At 39.5% G+C, this 22,551-nt stretch overlaps 1 protein-coding gene across 1 annotated transcript in view; it reads right to left on the reverse strand.

The window, feature by feature from the left end:
* The window catches only part of ppp1r13l (protein phosphatase 1, regulatory subunit 13 like), an 81,297-nt gene that overhangs the window by 28,767 nt on the left and 29,979 nt on the right, over positions 1-22,551 (reverse strand). Inside the window, exon 2 of the mRNA XM_052469222.1 lies at positions 4,394-4,457. Within this exon, the coding sequence (XP_052325182.1) occupies positions 4,394-4,427 (34 nt within the window). The 5' untranslated portion in view covers positions 4,428-4,457. The remainder of the gene's footprint in view (positions 1-4,393; positions 4,458-22,551) is intronic.

The raw sequence follows: 22,551 nt of genomic DNA on the forward strand, positions 1-22,551 counted from the left end.
GTGGAACTCTACTTACGCTGCGCCGTGGTCCACTTATTTATGCAACGATCGTGACATAAAATGGAATATTTTTTGGCTCATATCATTTAAAAACAGGTCGCTAGGTGCAGGGATGGCAATAAGAAAACAGGTCAACTGGGAAATGACTAGAGTTAATCGGGGTGATTTTTCCGCAAATAGACAGGTAGTTTCCTTTCCATGGTAGCAAGATCTTATATATTTTTACTAACTTTCTATTAAAATGTATTGGAGTGAGATCATTTCTTCCGTTTGGGATTTGTATACCGAGTACGTCCACATCCCCGTCAGACCATTTTATTGGTAAACTACATGGTAATGTAAAAGTTATATATTTTTTTTAGTGATCAAATACATAATATAGTTAAAAAAATGTTTTTAAATCAAGCTTGCCACAGGCATCTGATTATTTATTATGACAATTATTTATTTCTGGTCTGTAAATATATCTAAGTGGCTGTTGTTTAATTACAATGCAGAGTTAATAATAATAATAATTATCGTTGGATAACAGATCGGCTCTCGGAACTCATTAAGAGGCGGCTTCTATCTTCAATATGCTTAAAATACTTTATTATCCAAATGTTTCAAGTGCGTGTGGGTTGACTGTTGACATTTGACTGTTTTTAATATTAGGGCTTTCAGGGGGAATGACAAACTGCGTGTCAATTCATAAACCACGTGATACATCGAACATCTCTTCCCATCTGTATGGCACAGCTGTCAATTTTTACACACAGATATTTCACTCGTGCCACAGATTAGACGACCGATAGATCGGGGTTCTAACTCACCCTTGTGATAGTGCGGTGCAATGACAGAATGCCAGCATCTACCACTAACGGTCACTAACGGTCACTAACGGTCACTAACGGGGTCACTAACGGGGTCACTAACGGGGTCACTAACGGGGTCACTAACGGTCACTAACGGGGTCACTAACGGTCACTAACGGTCACTAACGGGGTCACTAACGGGGTCACTAACGGTCACTAACGGTCACGGCATAAACTGAACACCTTTAAAAGAAGAACCAGTGTATGTCTCCATGGGTGGTGTTAAGGGTGATCTGGTACTCACACATGTTACTACCATATACTGTAGTAGCTAGAAACACGGGCATGACTGGGGTTAACCTCTTGGGCGGCAGGGTAGCCTAGTGGTTAGAGCATTGGACTAGTAACTGAAAGGTTGCAAGTTCAAATCCCGGAGCTGACAAGGTACAGAATCTGTGTGGGGGGGGCTTGCTAAGGAGGGGTGAAGACCTTGACCAGCGGGGGCGCTTGCTAAGGAGGGGTGAAGACCTTGACCAGGGGGGCGCTTGCTAAGGAGGGGTGAAGTCCTTGACCAGTGGGGGGCATGCTAAGGAAGGGTGAAGACCTTGACCAGCGGGGCGCTTGCTAAGGAGGGGTGAAGGCCTTGACCAGTGGGGGCATGCTAAGGAAGGGTGAAGACCTTGACCAGCGGGGGCGCTTGCTAAGGAGGGGTGAAGGCCTTGACCAGTGGGGGGCATGCTAAGGAAGGGTGAAGACCTTGACCAGCGGGGGCGCTTGCTAAGGAGGGGTGAAGACCTTGACCAGCGGGGGCTTGCTAAGGAGGGTGAAGACCTTGACCAGGGGGGCGCTTGCTAAGGAGGGGTGAAGGCCTTGACCAGTGGGGGCATGCTAAGGAAGGGTAAAGACCTTGACCAGTGGGGGGCTTGCTAAGGAGGGGTGAATACCTTGACCAGTGGGGGGCTTGCTAAGGAGGGGTGAAGACCTTGACCAGCGGGGGGGTGAAGACCTTGCTAAGGAGGGGTGAAGACCTTGACCAGCGGGGGCGCTTGCTAAGGAGGGGTGAAGACCTTGACCAGGCGGGGGGGCGCTTGCTAAGGAGGGGTGAAGGCCTTGACCAGTGGGGGGCATGCTAAGGAAGGGTAAAGACCTTGACCAGTGGGGGGGGGGGGCTTGCTAAGGAGGGGTGAATACCTTGACCAGTGGGGGGGCTTGCTAAGGAGGGGGGAAGGCCTTGACCAGTGGGGGGCTTGCTAAGGAGGGGTAAAGGCCTTGACCAGTGGGGGGCTTGCTAAGGAGGGGTAAATACCTTGACCAGTGGGGGGCTTGCTAAGGAGGGGTGAAGGCCTTGACCAGTGGGGGGCTTGCTAAGGAGGGGTAAATACCTTGACCAGTGGGGGGCTTGCTAAGGAGGGGTAAAGACCTTGACCAGCGGGGGGGCTTGCTAAGGAGGGGTAAAGACCTTGACCAGCGGGGGGGCTTGCTAAGGAGGGGTGAAGACCTTGACCAGCGGGGGGGCTTGCTAAGGAGGGGTGAAGACCTTGACCAGCGGGGGGCTTGCTAAGGAGGGGTGAAGACCTTGACCAGTGGGGGGCATGCTAAGGAAGGGTGAAGACCTTGACCAGCGGGGGCGCTTGCTAAGGAGGGGTGAAGACCTTGACCAGCGGGGGCGCTTGCTAAGGAGGGGTGAAGACCTTGACCAGCGGGGGCGCTTGCTGAGGAGGGGTGAAGACCTTGACCAGGGGGGGGGACGCTTGCTAAGGAGGGGTGAAGGCCTTGACCAGTGGGGGCTTGCTAAGGAGGGGTGAAGGCCTTGACCAGTGGGGGGGAGGCTTGCTAAGGAGGGGTAAATACCTTGACCAGTGGGGGCTTGCTAAGGAGGGGTGAAGGCCTTGACCAGTGGGGGGGGGGGCTTGCTAAGGAGGGGTAAAGACCTTGACCAGCGGGGGGCTTGCTAAGGAGGGGTAAAGACCTTGACCAGTGGGGGGCTTGCTAAGGAGGGGTGAAGACCTTGACCAGCGGGGGGCTTGTAAAGACTACCAGTAGGGGTGAAGACCTTGACCAGCGGGGGGGGCTTGCTAAGGAGGGGTGAAGACCTTGACCAGCGGGGGGGGGGCTTGCTAAGGAGGGGTGAAGACCTTGACCAGCGGGGGGCTTGCTAAGGAGGGGTGGCTCCCAAAAGGCATCATCCAAATCCTCTGCATCCTCCTGTGGTGAATTAAATAAAGAGATATACTGTTATAAAGACATACGGAATTACAGTTGATTCAATTTACTAAACGACATCATTGTAAAGTAAAAACACCAAGCCTCAACTTTATCTATAAAGTGACTCACATTGAAGGTGTGAAGCACACACACACACACACACACACACACACACACACACACACACACACACACACACACACACACACACACACACACACAGGCAGAGGTAAGAACCACAAATAAAACAATGGCCATGAGAGTTTAGTGGCCTCTCCAAAGTCACAAGGATAAAACTTAGAACAGCAAACAGTGAACTAATATGAAACATAGACAATAACTACTTGGGAATGATAACATTGAAATGACTTGTTACATCGGCCAATGTAAACTAAATCCAAAGCACAAAAAGCAGACAACTTATAATAAACTAAATACATATTGTAAATTAACTTTATAAAGCCATGAAAATAATTTACTTACAGATCTGAAAAGTGGATCCAATCCTTCTGGAACGCAATCTTCGTCGGCCCGAGTCGAAATCCTCTTTTTAGGTTCCTGTTCGATATTCTTAGTAGATATTATTATTATTGATATAATAATTATTCTTATTCTTCTTATTATTATTATTGATATTATTATTATTATTATTGATATTATTATTATTATTATTGATATTATTATTATTATTATTGATATTATTATTATTATTATTATTATTATTGATATTATTATCATTATTATTATTATTATTAATATTATTGTTGTTATTATTTTTCCACCTTGAGAAGCTTTAATAATAAAGCGATGAAATCTGGATGAAATCTGTTGACAATGTAATGTAGCGTGTTGTGTGCGTCTCGTCTCGGAGTCAGGTAGAAACGTATAAAATGTTCTAGGCCTTGCTTTGTCCCACCCAGGTCAACTGCATATCCTTGGAAAGCTTATCTCATTGGCTACAAGACTATCAAGGTGCCATCGTAGCCAATCCCCTGCGTAATGGAGCGCGTAAGGGCAACTCATATTCTTTATGCGCAAAGATATAGTCACTCAGTGGACATTTGATGTTGCCATTAAGTCATACATCATCAGATTACATGGCAATACGCTAGATGTGTTCCACCCCCCCCGGAACATAGGTACAGTAGCAGCCATCTTGGAATTAGGTCATCGGCTCAGCCTGCCCTTATATATTTGTATGCCCATATATGGTATTAAGTCACACCAAAGATTTTAAAAGGCACAGATCAATAGCCAAGATACTCAGCTTTCCGCAGACAACCTGCTCTTGCAGACAGGGGCTAATGTTCTCATACCAGACTGAATGGAATAAATCATAATAATACGGGGACTTTACACTGAAGAGGTTTTAAGACAGGAGTTGTAATACTCACACATGCTGCTAGCATATCTGTTCTGGGAACTCATGGCTGCGGAGTGGTGGTGGTAACCCACTTCCTGGATGAACAAACACATGAAAACAACAATAAACAATACAAACAAAACACATGACATCAAGCAGGATGAGAGACAACTACACTCACACATCGATACCATTCATACCGGTCTGCTAAAAGGCAGTGCTTTCGATTTCAGGGGGTGTGCGGGGGAGAAAATTAGAGGAGAATTAGAGGAGAAAGATGCAACGTCCATCTTCATGTGGATATTTGGCTCAGCAGGTCAGAACTAGAACACGAGACCAGCACACGGAACTCAGCAGGTCAGAACTGTAAGTCGCTCTGGATAAGAGCTCAGTCTGCTAAATGACTTCAAATGTAAATGCAGGTAACTAGAACACGATACCAGCACACGGAACGGGTCAGAACTCACGAGCCAGGTCAGAACTAGAACACGAGACCAGCACACGGAACTCAGCAGGTCAGAACTAGAACACGAGACCAGCACACGGAACTCAGCAGGTCAGAACTAGAACACGAGACCAGCACACGGAACTCAGCAGGTCAGAACTAGAACACGATACCAGCACACGGAACTCAGCAGGTCAGAACTAGAACACGAGACCAGCACACGGAACTCAGCAGGTCAGAACTAGAACACGAGACCAGCACACGGAACTCAGCAGGTCAGAACTAGAACACGAGACCAGCACACGGAACTCAGCAGGTCAGAACTAGAACACGAGACCAGCACACGGAACTCAGCAGGTCAGAACTAGAACACGAGACCAGCACACGGAACTCAGCAGGTCAGAACTAGAACACGAGACCAGCACACGGAACTCAGCAGGTCAGAACTAGAACACGAGACCAGCACACGGAACTCAGCAGGTCAGAACTAGAACACGAGACCAGCACACGGAACTCAGCAGGTCAGAACTAGAACACGAGACCAGCACACGGAACTCAGCAGGTCAGAACTAGAACACGATCAGCAGGTCAGAACTAGAACACGAGACCAGCACACGGAACTCAGCAGGTCAGAACTAGAACACGAGACCAGCACACGGAACTCAGCAGGTCAGAACTAGAACACGAGACCAGCACACGGAACTCAGCAGGTCAGAACTAGAACACGAGACCAGCACACGGAACTCAGCAGGTCAGAACTAGAACACGAGACCAGCACACGGAACTCAGCAGGTCAGAACTAGAACACGAGACCAGCACACGGAACTCAGCAGGTCAGAACTAGAACACGAGACCAGCACACGGAACTCAGCAGGTCAGAACTAGAACACCAGACCAGCACACGGAACTCAGCAGGTCAGAACTAGAACACGAGACCAGCACACGGAACTCAGCAGGTCAGAACTAGAACACGAGACCAGCACACGGAACTCAGCAGGTCAGAACTAGAACACGAGACCAGCACACGGAACTCAGCAGGTCAGAACTAGAACACGAGACCAGCACACGGAACTCAGCAGGTCAGAACGAACACGAGACCAGCACACGGAACTCAGCAGGTCAGAACTAGAACACGAGACCAGCACACGGAACTCAGCAGAACTAGAACAGCAGGGAACTCAGCAGGTCAGAACTAGAACACGAGACCAGCACACGGAACTCAGCAGGTCAGAACTTTAGAACACGAGACCAGCACACGGAACTCAGCAGGTCAGAACTAGAACACGAGACCAGCACACGGAACTCAGCAGGTCAGAACTAGAACACGAGACCAGCACACGGAACTCAGCAGGTCAGAACTAGAACACCAGACCAGCACACGGAACTCAGCAGGTTAGAACTAGAACACGAGACCAGCACACGGAACTCAGCAGGTCAGAACTAGAACACCAGACCAGCACACGGAACTCAGCAGGTCAGAACTAGAACACGAGACCAGCACACGGACCTCAGCAGGTCAGAACTTTATTCTGGGTCAGGCAACCACCATCTCAATTAGTTTGTTAGAGAAATATATATTTCCCTATCCATATTATATGAAATGATAATAAACCTCAAAAAGATGTCATGAGTCATGTACTCGCTCCAAACAAAAAAATATCCCTGAATCAAAACAACATTTGATATACTGTATACACTACTATACACTACTATATACTACTATACACTACTATACACTACTATACACTAACCCTATAGCTATCATTATCTAACCCTGACCCTATACACTACTATACACTAACCTTATAGCTATCATTAACTAACCCTGACCCTATAGCTATCATTAACTAACGCTATAGCTATCATTAACTACCCCTGACCCTATACACTACTATACACTAACCTTATAGCTATCATTAACTACCCCTGACCCTATACACTACTATACACTAACCTTATAGCTATCATTAACTAACCCTGACCCTATAGCTATCATTAACTAACCCTGACCCTATAGCTATCATTAACTAACCCTATAGCTATCATTAACTAACCCTGACCCTATAGCTATCATTAACTAACCCTGACCCTATAGCTATCATTAACCCTGACCCTATAGCTATCATTAACTAACCCTGACCCTATAGCTATCATTAACTAACCCTGACCCTATAGCTATCATTAACTAACCCTGACCCTATAGCTATCATTAACTAACCCTGACCCTATAGCTATCATTAACTAACCCTGACCCTATAGCTATCATTAACTAACCCTGACCCTATACACTACTATACACTAACCCTATAGCTATCATTAACTAACCCTGACCCTATACACTATCATTACACTCACCCTATAGCTATCATTATCTAACCCTGACCCTATACACTATCATTAACTAACCTTATAGCTATCATTAACTAACCCTGACCCTATAGCTATCATTAACTAACCCTGACCCTATACTACTTACTATACACTAACCTTATAGCTATCATTAACTAACCCTGACCCTATACACTACTATACACTAACCTTATAGCTATCATTAACTAACCCTGACCCTATAGCTATCATTAACTAACCTATAGCTATCATTAACTAACCCTGACCCTATAGCTATCATTAACTAACCCTGACCCTAGCTATCATTAACTAACCCTGACCCTATAGCTATCATTAACTAACCCTGACCCTTATAGCTATCATTAACTAACCCTGACCCTATAGCTATCATTAACTAACCCCTGACCCTATACACTACTATACACTAACCTTATAGCTATCATTAACAACCCCTGACCCTATACACTACTATACACTAACCTTATAGCTATCATTAACTAACCCGACCCTATAGCTATCATTAACTAACCCTGACCCTATAGCTATCATTAACTAACCCTATAGGTATCATTAACTAACCCTATAGCTATCATTAACTAACCCTGACCCTATAGCTATCATTAACTAACCCTGACCCTATAGCTATCATTAACCAACCCTATAGGTATCATTAACTAACCCTATAGCTATCATTAACTAACCCTGACCCTATAGCTATCATTAACTAACCCTGACCCTATCGATATCATTAACTAACCTTATAGCTATCATTAACTAACCCTGACCTTATAGCTATCATTAACTAACCCTGACCCTATATACTGCTATACACTAACCTTATAGCTATCATTAACTACCCTGACCCTATAGCTATCATTAACTAACCCTGACCCTACAGCTATCATTAACTAACCCTATAGCTATCATTAACTAACCCTATAGCTATCATTAACTAACCCTATAGCTATCATTAACTAACCCTATAGCTATCATTAACTAACCCTATAGCTATCATTAACTAACCCTATAGCTATCATTAACTAACCCTATAGCTATCATTAACTAACCCTATAGCTATCATTAACTAACCCTGACCCTATCGATATCATTAACTAACCCTATAGCTATCATTAACTAACCCTGACCCTATCGCTATCATTAACTAACCCTGACCCTATCGATATCATTAACTAACCCTATAGCTATCATTAACTAACCCTGACCCTATCCAGCTATCATTAACTAACCCTATAGCTATCATTAACTAACCCTGACCCTATACACTACTATACACTAACCCTATAGCTATCATTAACTAACCCTGACCCTATAGCTATCATTAACTAACCCTGACCCTATAGCTATCATTAACTAACCCTGACCCTATAGCTATCATTAACTAACCCTGACCCTATAGCTATCATTAACTAACCCTATAGCTATCATTAACTAACCCTATAGCTATCATTAACTAACCCTATAGCTATCATTAACTAACCCTATAGCTATCATTAACTAACCCTATAGCTATCATTAACTAACCCTATAGCTATCATTAACTAACCCTATAGCTATCATTAACTAACCCTATAGCTATCATTAACTAACCCTATAGCTATCATTAACTAACCCTATAGCTATCATTAACTAACCCTGACCCTATAGCTATCATTAACTAACCCTATAGCTATCATTAACTAACCCTGACCCTATCGATATCATTAACTAACCTTATAGCTATCATTAACTAACACTGACCTTATAGCTATCATTAACTAACCCTGACCCTATATACTGCTATACACTAACCTTATAGCTATCATTAACTACCCCTGACCCTATAGCTATCATTAACTAACCCTGACCTTATAGCTATCATTAACTAACCCTGACCCTATAGGTATCATTAACTAACCCTGTCCCTATAGCTATCATTAACTAACCCTGACCCTATAGCTATCATTAACTAACCCTATAGCTATCATTAACTAACCCTATAGCTATCATTAACTAACCCTATAGCTATCATTAACTAACCCTATAGCTATCATTAACTAACCTTATAGCTATCATTAACTAACCCTGTCCCTATAGCTATCATTAACTAACCCTGACCCTATAGCTATCATTAACTACATTTACATTTACATTTAAGTCATTTAGCAGACACTCTTATCCAGAGCGACTTACAAACTAACCCTGACCCTATAGCTATCATTAACTAACCCTATAGCTATCATTAACTAACCCTATAGCTATCATTAACTAACCCTATAGCTATCATTAACTAACCCTATAGCTATCATTAACTAACCCTATAGCTATCATTAACTAACCCTGACCCTATCGATATCATTAACTAACCCTATAGCTATCATTAACTAACCCTGACCCTATCGATATCATTAACTAACCTTATAGCTATCATTAACTAACCCTGACCCTATATACTGCTATACACTAACCTTATAGCTATCATTAACTACCCCTGACCCTATAGCTATCATTAACTAACCCTGACCTTATAGCTATCATTAACTAACCCTGACCCTATAGGTATCATTAACTAACCCTGTCCCTATAGCTATCATTAACTAACCCCTGACCCTATAGCTATCATTAACTAACCCTATAGCTATCATTAACTAACCCTATAGCTATCATTAACCAACCCTATAGCTATCATTAACTAACCCTATAGCTATCATTAACTAACCCTATAGCTATCATTAACTAACCTTATAGCTATCATTAACTAACCCTGTCCCTATAGCTATCATTAACTAACCCTGACCCTATAGCTATCATTAACTACATTTACATTTACATTTAAGTCATTTAGCAGACACTCTTATCCAGAGCGACTTACAAACTAACCCTGACCCTATAGCTATCATTAACTAACCCTATAGCTATCATTAACTAACCCTATAGCTATCATTAACTAACCCTATAGCTATCATTAACTACCCCTGACCCTATAGCTATCATTAACTAACCCTATAGCTATCATTAACTAACCCTATAGCTATCATTAACTAACCCTGACCCTATAGCTATCATTAACTACCCCTGACCCTATAGCTATCATTAACTACCCCTGACCCTATAGCTATCATTAACTAACCCTGACCCTATAGCTATCATTAACTAACCCAGACCCTATAGCTATCATTAACTAACCCAGACCCTATAGCTATCATTAACTATCATTAACTACCCCTGACCCTATAGCTATCATTAACTAACCCTGACCCTATAGCTATCATTAACTAACCCAGACCCTATAGCTATCATTAACTATCATTAACTACCCCTGACCCTATAGCTATCATTAACTAACCCTGACCCTATAGCTATCATTAACTACCCCTGACCCTATAGCTATCATTAACTAACCCTGACCCTATAGCTATCATTAACTAACCCAGACCCTATAGCTATCATTAACTATCATTAACTAACCCTGACCCTATAGCTATCATTAACTAACCCTATAGCTATCATTAACTAACCCTGACCCTATAGCTATCATTAACTACCCCTGACCCTATAGCCCCCTGACCCTATAGCTATCATTAACTATCATTAACTAACCCTATAGCTATCATTAACTACCCCTGACCCTAGCTATCATTAACTAACCCTGACCCTATACACTACTATACACTAACCTTATAGCTATCATTAACAACCCCTGACCCTATACACTACTATACACTAACCTTATAGCTATCATTAACTAACCCGACCCTATAGCTATCATTAACTAACCCTGACCCTATAGCTATCATTAACTAACCCTATAGGTATCATTAACTAACCCTATAGCTATCATTAACTAACCCTGACCCTATAGCTATCATTAACTAACCCTGTCCCTATAGCTATCATTAACTAACCCTATAGGTATCATTAACTAACCCTATAGCTATCATTAACTAACCCTGACCCTATAGCTATCATTAACTAACCCTGACCCTATCGATATCATTAACTAACCTTATAGCTATCATTAACTAACCCTGACCCTATAGCTGTCATTAACTAACCCTGACCCTATAGCTATCATTAACTAACCCTATAGCTATCATTAACTACCCCTGACCCTATAGCTATCATTAACTAACCCTGACCCTATAGCTATCATTAACTAACCCTGACCCTATCGATATCATTAACTAACCCTGACCCTATCGATATCATTAACTCACCCTATAGCTATCATTAACTAACCCTGACCCTATCGATATCATTAACTAACCTTATTGCTATCATTAACTAACCCTGACCTATAGCTATCATTAACTAACCCTGACCTTATAGCTATCATTATCTAACCCTGACCCTATAGCTATCATTAACTAACCCTATAGCTATCATTAACTAACCCTATAGCTATCATTAACTAACCCTATAGCTATCATTAACTAACCCTATAGCTATCATTAACTAACCTATAGCTATCATTAACTAACCCTATAGCTATCATTAACTAACCCTATAGCTATCATTAACTAACCCTATAGCTATCATTAACTAACCCTATAGCTATCATTAACTAACCCTATAGCTATCATTAACTAACCATGACCGTATCGATATCATTAACTAACCCTATAGCTATCATTAACTAACCCTGACCCTATCGATATCATTAACTAACCTTATAGCTATCATTAACTAACACTGACCTTATAGCTATCATTAACTAACCCTGACCCTATATACTGCTATACACTAACCTTATAGCTATCATTAACTACCCCTGACCCTATAGCTATCATTAACTAACCCTGACCTTATAGCTATCATTAACTAACCCTGACCCTATAGCTATCATTAACTAACCCTATAGCTATCATTAACTAACCCTATAGCTATCATTAACTAACCCTATAGCTATCATTAACTAACCCTATAGCTATCATTAACTAACCCTATAGCTATCATTAACTAACCCTATAGCTATCATTAACTAACCCTATAGCTATCATTAACTAACCCTGTCCCTATAGCTATCATTAACTAACCCTGACCCTATAGCTATCATTAACTACATTTACATTTACATTTAAGTCATTTAGCAGACACTCTTATCCAGAGCGACTTACAAACTAACCCTGACCCTATAGCTATCATTAACTAACCCTATAGCTATCATTAACTAACCCTATAGCTATCATTAACTAACCCTATAGCTATCATTAACTAACCCTATAGCTATCATTAACTAACCCTATAGCTATCATTAACTAAACCTATAGCTATCATTAACTAACCCTATAGCTATCATTAACCCCTATAGCTATCATTAACTAACCCTGACCCTATCGATATCATTAACTAACCTTATAGCTATCATTAACTAACCCTGACCCTATATACTGCTATACACTAACCTTATAGCTATCATTAACTACCCTGACCCTATAGCTATCATTAACTAACCCTGACCTTATAGCTATCATTAACTAACCCTGACCCTATAGGTATCATTAACTAACCCTGTCCCTATAGCTATCATTAACTAACCCTGACCCTATAGCTATCATTAACTAACCCTATAGCTATCATTAACTAACCCTATAGCTATCATTAACTAACCCTATAGCTATCATTAACTAACCCTATAGCTATCATTAACTAACCCTATAGCTATCATTAACTAACCCTATAGCTATCATTAACTAACCCTGACCCTATCGATATCATTAACTAACCTTATAGCTATCATTAACTAACACTGACCTTATAGCTATCATTAACTAACCCTGACCCTATATACTGCTATACACTAACCTTATAGCTATCATTAACTACCCCTGACCCTATAGCTATCATTAACTAACCCTGACCTTATAGCTATCATTAACTAACCCTGACCCTATAGGTATCATTAACTAACCCTGTCCCTATAGCTATCATTAACTAACCCTGACCCTATAGCTATCATTAACTAACCCTATAGCTATCATTAACTAACCCTATAGCTATCATTAACTAACCCTATAGCTATCATTAACTAACCCTATAGCTATCATTAACTAACCCTATAGCTATCATTAACTAACCTTATAGCTATCATTAACTAACCCTGTCCCTATAGCTATCATTAACTAACCCTGACCCTATAGCTATCATTAACTACATTTACATTTACATTTAAGTCATTTAGCAGACACTCTTATCCAGAGCGACTTACAAACTAACCTGACCCTATAGCTATCATTAACTAACCCTATAGCTATCACAACTAACCCTATAGCTATCATTAACTAACCCTATAGCTATCATTAACTACCCCTGACCCTATAGCTATCATTAACTAACCCTATAGCTATCATTAACTAACCCTATAGCTATCATTAACTAACCCTGACCCTATAGCTATCATTAACTACCCCTGACCCTATAGCTATCATTAACTAACCCTGACCCTATAGCTATCATTAACTACCCTGACCCTATAGCTATCATTAACTAACCCAGACCCTATAGCTATCATTAACTAACCCAGACCCTATAGCTATCATTAACTATCATTAACTACCCCTGACCCTATAGCTATCATTAACTAACCCTGACCCTATAGCTATCATTAACTAACCCAGACCCTATAGCTATCATTAACTATCATTAACTACCCCTGACCCTATAGCTATCATTAACTAACCCTGACCCTATAGCTATCATTAACTACCCCTGACCCTATAGCTATCATTAACTAACCCAGACCCTATAGCTATCATTAACTAACCCAGACCCTATAGCTATCATTAACTATCATTAACTAACCTGACCCTATAGCTATCATTAACTAACCCTATAGCTATCATTAACTAACCCTGACCCTATAGCTATCATTAACTACCCCTGACCCTATAGCTGTCATTAACTAACCCTGACCCTATAGCTATCATTAACTATCATTAACTAACCCTATAGCTATCATTAACTACCCCTGACCCTATAGCTATCATTAACTACCCCTGACCCTATAGCTGTCATTAACTACCCCTGACCCTATAGCTATCATTAACTAACCCTGACCCTATACACTAACCTTATAGCTATCATTAACAACCCCTGACCCTATACACTACTATACACTAACCTTATAGCTATCATTAACTAACCCGACCCTATAGCTATCATTAACTAACCCTGACCCTATAGCTATCATTAACTAACCCTATAGGTATCATTAACTAACCCTATAGCTATCATTAACTAACCCTGACCCTATAGCTATCATTAACTAACCCTGACCCTATAGCTATCATTAACTAACCCTATAGGTATCATTAACTAACCCTATAGCTATCATTAACTAACCCTGACCCTATAGCTATCATTAACTAACCCTGACCCTATCGATATCATTAACTAACCTTATAGCTATCATTAACTAACCCTGACCTTATAGCTATCATTAACTAACCCTGACCCTATATACTGCTATACACTAACCTTATAGCTATCATTAACTACCCCTGACCCTATAGCTATCATTAACTAACCCTGACCCTATAGCTATCATTAACTAACCCCTGACCCTATAGCTATCATTACCTAACCCTATAGCTATCATTAACTAACCCTGACCCTATCGATATCATTAACTAACCTTATTGCTATCATTAACTAACCCTGACCTTATAGCTATCATTAACTAACCCTGACCTTATAGCTATCATTATCTAACCCTGACCCTATAGCTATCATTAACTAACCCTATAGCTATCATTAACTAACCCTATAGCTATCATTAACTAACCCTATAGCTATCATTAACTAACCCTATAGCTATCATTAACTAACCCTATAGCTATCATTAACTAACCCTATAGCTATCATTAACTAACCCTATAGCTATCATTAACTAACCCTATAGCTATCATTAACTAACCCTATAGCTATCATTAACTAACCATGACCGTATCGATATCATTAACTAACCCTATAGCTATCATTAACTAACCCTGACCCTATCGATATCATTAACTAACCTTATAGCTATCATTAACTAACACTGACCTTATAGCTATCATTAACTAACCCTGACCCTATATACTGCTATACACTAACCTTATAGCTATCATTAACTACCCTGACCCTATAGCTATCATTAACTAACCCTGACCTTATAGCTATCATTAATAACCCTGACCCTATAGGTATCATTAACTAACCCTGTCCCTATAGCTATCATTAACTAACCCTGACCCTATAGCTATCATTAACTAACCCTATAGCTATCATTAACTAACCCTATAGCTATCATTAACTAACCTTATAGCTATCATTAACTAACCCTGTCCCTATAGCTATCATTAACTAACCCTGACCCTATACCTATCATTAACTACATTTACATTTACATTTAAGTCATTTAGCAGATACTCTTATCCAGAGCGACTTACAAACTAACCCTGACCCTATAGCTATCATTAACTAACCCTATAGCTATCATTAACTAACCCTATAGCTATCATTAACTAACCCTATAGCTATCATTAACTAACCCTATAGCTAATTAACCAACCCTATAGCTATCATTAACTAACCCTATAGCTATCATTAACTAACCCTATAGCTATCATTAACTAACCCTGACCCTATCGATATCATTAACTAACCTTATAGCTATCATTAACTAACCCCTGACCCTATATACTGCTATACACTAACCTTATAGCTATCATTAACTACCCCTGACCCTATAGCTATCATTAACTAACCCTGACCTTATAGCTATCATTAACTAACCCTGACCCTATAGGTATCATTAACTAACCCTGTCCCTATAGCTATCATTAACTAACCCTATAGCTATCATTAACCCCTATAGCTATCATTAACTAACCCTATAGCTATCATTAACTAACCCTATAGCTATCATTAACTAACCCTATAGCTATCATTAATTCAACCCTATAGCTATCATTAACTAACCCTATAGCTATCATTAACTTCAACCCTATAGCTATCATTAACTAACCCTATAGCTATCATTAACTAACCCTGACCCTATCGATATCATTAACTAACCCTATAGCTATCATTAACTAACCCTGACCCTATCGATATCATTAACTAACCTTATAGCTATCATTAACTAACACTGACCTTATAGCTATCATTAACTAACCCTGACCCTATATACTGCTATACACTAACCTTATAGCTATCATTAACTACCCTGACCCTATAGCTATCATTAACTAACCCTGACCTTATAGCTATCATTAACTAACCCTGACCCTATAGGTATCATTAACTAACCCTGTCCCTATAGCTATCATTAACTAACCCTGACCCTATAGCTATCATTAACTAACCCTATAGCTATCATTAACCAACCCTATAGCTATCATTAACTAACCCTATAGCTATCATTAACTAACCCTATAGCTATCATTAACTAACCTTATAGCTATCATTAACTAACCCTGTCCCTATAGCTATCATTAACTACCCCTGACCCTATAGCTATCATTAACTAACCCAGACCCTATAGCTATCATTAACTAACCCAGACCCTATAGCTATCATTAACTATCATTAACTACCCCTGACCCTATAGCTATCATTAACTAACCCTGACCCTATAGCTATCATTAACTAACTCCAGACCCTATAGCTATCATTAACTATCATTAACTACCCCTGACCCTATAGCTATCATTAACTAACCCTGACCCTATAGCTATCATTAACTACCCCTGACCCTATAGCTATCATTAACTAACCCAGACCCTATAGCTATCATTAACTAACCCAGACCCTATAGCTATCATTAACTATCATTAACTAACCCTGACCCTATAGCTATCATTAACCAACCCTATAGCTATCATTAACTACCCCTGACCCTATAGCTATCATTAACTACCCCTGACCCTATAGCTGTCATTAACTACCCCTGACCCTATAGCTATCATTAACTAACCCTGACCCTATACACTACTATACACTAACCTTATAGCTATCATTAACAACCCCTGACCCTATACACTACTATACACTAACCTTATAGCTATCATTAACTAACCTGGACCCTATAGCTATCATTAACTAACCCCTGACCCTATAGCTATCATTAACTAACCCTATAGGTATCATTAACTAACCCTATAGCTATCATTAACTAACCCTGACCCTATAGCTATCATTAACTAACCCTGACCCTATAGCTATCATTAACTAACCCTATAGGTATCATTAACTAACCCTATAGCTATCATTAACTAACCCTGACCCTATAGCTATCATTAACTAACCCTGACCCTATCGATATCATTAACTAACCTTATAGCTATCATTAACTAACCCTGACCCTATATACTGCTATACACTAACCTTATAGCTATCATTAACTAACCCTGACCCTATAGCTATCATTAACTAACCCTGACCCTATCGCTATCATTAACTAACCCTGACCCTATCGATATCATTAACTCACCCTATAGCTATCATTAACTAACCCTGACCCTATCGATATCATTAACTAACCTTATTGCTATCATTAACTAACCCTGACCTTATAGCTATCATTAACTAACCCTGTCCCTATAGCTATCATTAACTAACCTTATAGCTATCATTAACTAACCCTGACCTTATAGCTATCATTAACTAACCCTGTCCCTATAGCTATCATTAACTAACCCTATAGCTATCATTAACTAACCCTGTCCCTATAGCTATCATTAACTAACCTTATAGCTATCATTATCTAACCCTGACCCTATAGCTATCATTAACTAACCCTATAGCTATCATTAACTAACCCTATAGCTATCATTAACTAACCCTATAGCTATCATTAACTAACCCTATAGCTATCATTAACTAACCATGACCGTATCGATATCATTAACTAACCCTATAGCTATCATTAACTAACCCTGACCCTATCGATATCATTAACTAACCTTATAGCTATCATTAACTAACACTGACCTTATAGCTATCATTAACTAACCCTGACCCTATATACTGCTATACACTAACCTTATAGCTATCATTAACTACCCCTGACCCTATAGCTATCATTAACTAACCCTGACCTTATAGCTATCATTAACTAACCCTGACCCTATAGGTATCATTAACTAACCCTGTCCTATAGCTATCATTAACTAACCCTGACCCTATAGCTAATTAACCAACCCTATAGCTATCATTAACTAACCCTATAGCTATCATTAACTAACCTTATAGCTATCATTAACTAACCCTGTCCCTATAGCTATCATTAACTAACCCTGACCCTATACCTATCATTAACTACATTTACATTTACATTTAAGTCATTTAGCAGATACTCTTATCCAGAGCGACTTACAAATCTAACCCTGACCCTATAGCTATCATTAACTAACCCTATAGCTATCATTAACTAACCCTATAGCTATCATTAACTAACCCTATAGCTATCATTAACTAACCCTATAGCTATCATTAACTAACCTATAGCTATCATTAACTAACCCTATAGCTATCATTAACTAACCCTATAGCTATCATTAACTAACCCCTGACCCTATCGATATCATTAACTAACCTTATAGCTATCATTAACTAACCCTGACCCTATATACTGCTATACACTAACCTTATAGCTATCATTAACTACCCCTGACCCTATAGCTATCATTAACTAACCCTGACCTTATAGCTATCATTAACTAACCCTGACCCTATAGGTATCATTAACTAACCCTGTCCCTATAGCTATCATTAACTAACCCTGACCCTATAGCTATCATTAACTAACCCTATAGCTATCATTAACCCCTATAGCTATCATTAACTAACCCTATAGCTATCATTAACTAACCCTATAGCTATCATTAACTAACCCTATAGCTATCATTAACTAACCCTATAGCTATCATTAACTAACCCTATAGCTATCATTAACTAACCCTGACCCTATCGATATCATTAACTAACCCTATAGCTATCATTAACTAACCCTGACCCTATCGATATCATTAACTAACCTTATAGCTATCATTAACTAACACTGACCTTATAGCTATCATTAACTAACCCTGACCCTATATACTGCTATACACTAACCTTATAGCTATCATTAACTACCCCTGACCCTATAGCTATCATTAACTAACCCTGACCTTATAGCTATCATTAACTAACCCTGACCCTATAGGTATCATTAACTAACCCTGTCCCTATAGCTATCATTAACTAACCCTGACCCTATAGCTATCATTAACTAACCCTATAGCTATCATTAACTAACCCTATAGCTATCATTAACTAACCCTATAGCTATCATTAACTAACCCTATAGCTATCATTAACTAACCTTATAGCTATCATTAACTAACCCTGTCCCTATAGCTATCATTAACTAACCCTGACCCTATAGCTATCATTAACTACATTTACATTTACATTTAAGTCATTTAGCAGACACTCTTATCCAGAGCGACTTACAAACTAACCCTGACCCTATAGCTATCATTAACTAACCCTATAGCTATCATTAACTAACCCTATAGCTATCATTAACTAACCCTATAGCTATCATTAACTAACCCTATAGCTATCATTAACTAACCCTATAGCTATCATTAACTAACCCTATAGCTATCATTAACTAACCCTATAGCTATCATTAACTAACCCTGACCCTATCGATATCATTAACTAACCCTATAGCTATCATTAACTAACCCTGACCCTATCGATATCATTAACTAACCTTATTGCTATCATTAACTAACCCTGACCTTATAGCTATCATTAACTAACCCTGTCCCTATAGCTATCATTAACTAACCTTATAGCTATCATTAACTAACCCTGACCTTATAGCTATCATTAACTAACCCTGTCCCTATAGCTATCATTAACTAACCCTGTCCCTATAGCTATCATTAACTAACCTTATAGCTATCATTATCTAAACCTGACCCTATAGCTATCATTAACTAACCCTATAGCTATCATTAACTAACCCTGTCCCTATAGCTATCATTAACTAACCTTATAGCTATCATTAACTAACCCTGTCCCTATAGCTATCATTAACTAACCCTGACCCTATAGCTATCATTAACTACATTTACATTTAAGTCATTTAGCAGACACTCTTATCCAGAGCGACTTACAAACTAACCCCTGACCCTATAGCTATCATTAACTAACCCTATAGCTATCATTAACTAACCCTATAGCTATACACTAACCCTATAGCTATCATTAACTACCCTGACCCTATAGCTATCATTAACTAACCCTATAGCTATCATTAACTAACCCTATAGCTATCATTAACTACCCCTGACCCTATAGCTATCATTAACTACCCCTGACCCTATAGCTATCATTAACTAACCCTGACCCTATAGCTATCATTAACTACCCCTGACCCTATAGCTATCATTAACTAACCCAGACCCTATAGCTATCATTAACTAACCCAGACCCTATAGCTATCATTAACTATCATTAACTACCCCTGACCCTATAGCTATCATTAACTAACCCTGACCCTATAGCTATCATTAACTAACCCAGACCCTATAGCTATCATTAACTATCATTAACTACCCCTGACCCTATAGCTATCATTAACTAACCCTGACCCTATAGCTATCATTAACTACCCCTGACCCTATAGCTATCATTAACTAACCCAGACCCTATAGCTATCATTAACTAACCCAGACCCTATAGCTATCATTAACTATCATTAACTAACCCTGACCCTATAGCTATCATTAACTAACCCTATAGCTATCATTAACTAACCCTGACCCTATAGCTATCATTAACTACCCCTGACCCTATAGCTATCATTAACTAACACTAACCCTATAGCCCTGACCCTATAGCTATCATTAACTACCCCTGACCCTATAGCTGTCATTAACTACCCCTGACCCTATAGCTATCATTAACTATCCCTGACCCTATAGCTATCATTAACTACCCCTGACCCTATAGCTATCATTAACTACACCCTGACCCTATAGCTATCATTAACTACCCTGACCCTATAGCTATCATTAACTAACCCTGACCCTATAGCTAGCTATCATTAACTAACCCTGACCCTATAGCTAACTATCATTAACTAACCCTGACCCTATAGCTATCATTAACTAATTAACTACCTGACCCTATAGCTATCATTAACTAACCCTGACCCTATAGCTAGCTATCATTAACTAACCCTATAGCTATCATTAACTAACCCTGACTATAGCTATCATTAACTATCATTAACTACCCCTTACCCTATAGCTATCATTAACTAACCCTGACCCTAGCTAGCTATCATTAACTAACCCTATAGCTATCATTAACTAACCCTGGAGCCTATAGCTATCATAACTAGCTATCATTAACTAACCCTATAGCTATCATTAACTAACTAACCCTATAGCTATCATTAACTATCATTAACTACCCTGACCCTATAGCTATCATTAACTAACCCTGACCCTATAGCTAGCTCATTAACTAACCCTATAGCTATCATTAACTAACCCTATAGCTATCATTAACTATCATTATACTACTAACCCTATAGCTATCATTAACTAACCCTGACCCTAGCTAGCTATCATTAACTAACCCTATAGCTATCATTAACTAACCCCCTATAGCTATCATTAACTAACCCTCTATCATTAACTAACCCTATAGCTATCATTAACTAACCCTATAGCTATCTAACTAACCCTATAGCTATACACTAACCCTATAGCTATCATAACTAACCCTATAGCTATTAACTAACCCTGACCCTAAGCTAGCTAACACTAACCTATAGCTATCATTAACTAACCCTATAGCTATCATTAACTAACCCTATAGCTATCATTAACTAACCCTATAGCTATCATTAACTAACCCTATAGCTATCATTAACTAACCCTGATAGCTATCATTAACTAACCCTATAGCTATCACTAACTAACCCTAACCCTATAGCTATCATTAACTAACCCTATAGCTATCATTAACTAACCCTATAGCTATCATTAACTAACCCTATAGCTATCATTAACTAACCCTGACCCTAGCTATCTATTATACACTAACCCTATAGCTATCATTAACTAACCCTGACCCTATACACTACTATACACTAACCCTATAGCTATCATTAACTCAACCCTATAGCTATCATTAACCAACCCTATAGCTATCATTAACTAACCCTGGTAGCTACTACACCAACCCTATAGCTATCATTAACTAACCCTGACCCTATACACTACTATACACTAACCCTATAGCTACTACACCAACCCTATAGCTATCATTAACTAACCCTATAGCTAATACACCAACCCTATAGCTATCATTAACTAACCCTATAGCTATCATTAACTAACCCT

The sequence above is a fragment of the Oncorhynchus keta genome, chromosome 1, assembly GCF_023373465.1.
Source record: "Oncorhynchus keta strain PuntledgeMale-10-30-2019 chromosome 1, Oket_V2, whole genome shotgun sequence".
Classification (NCBI taxonomy): Eukaryota; Metazoa; Chordata; class Actinopteri; order Salmoniformes; family Salmonidae; genus Oncorhynchus; species Oncorhynchus keta.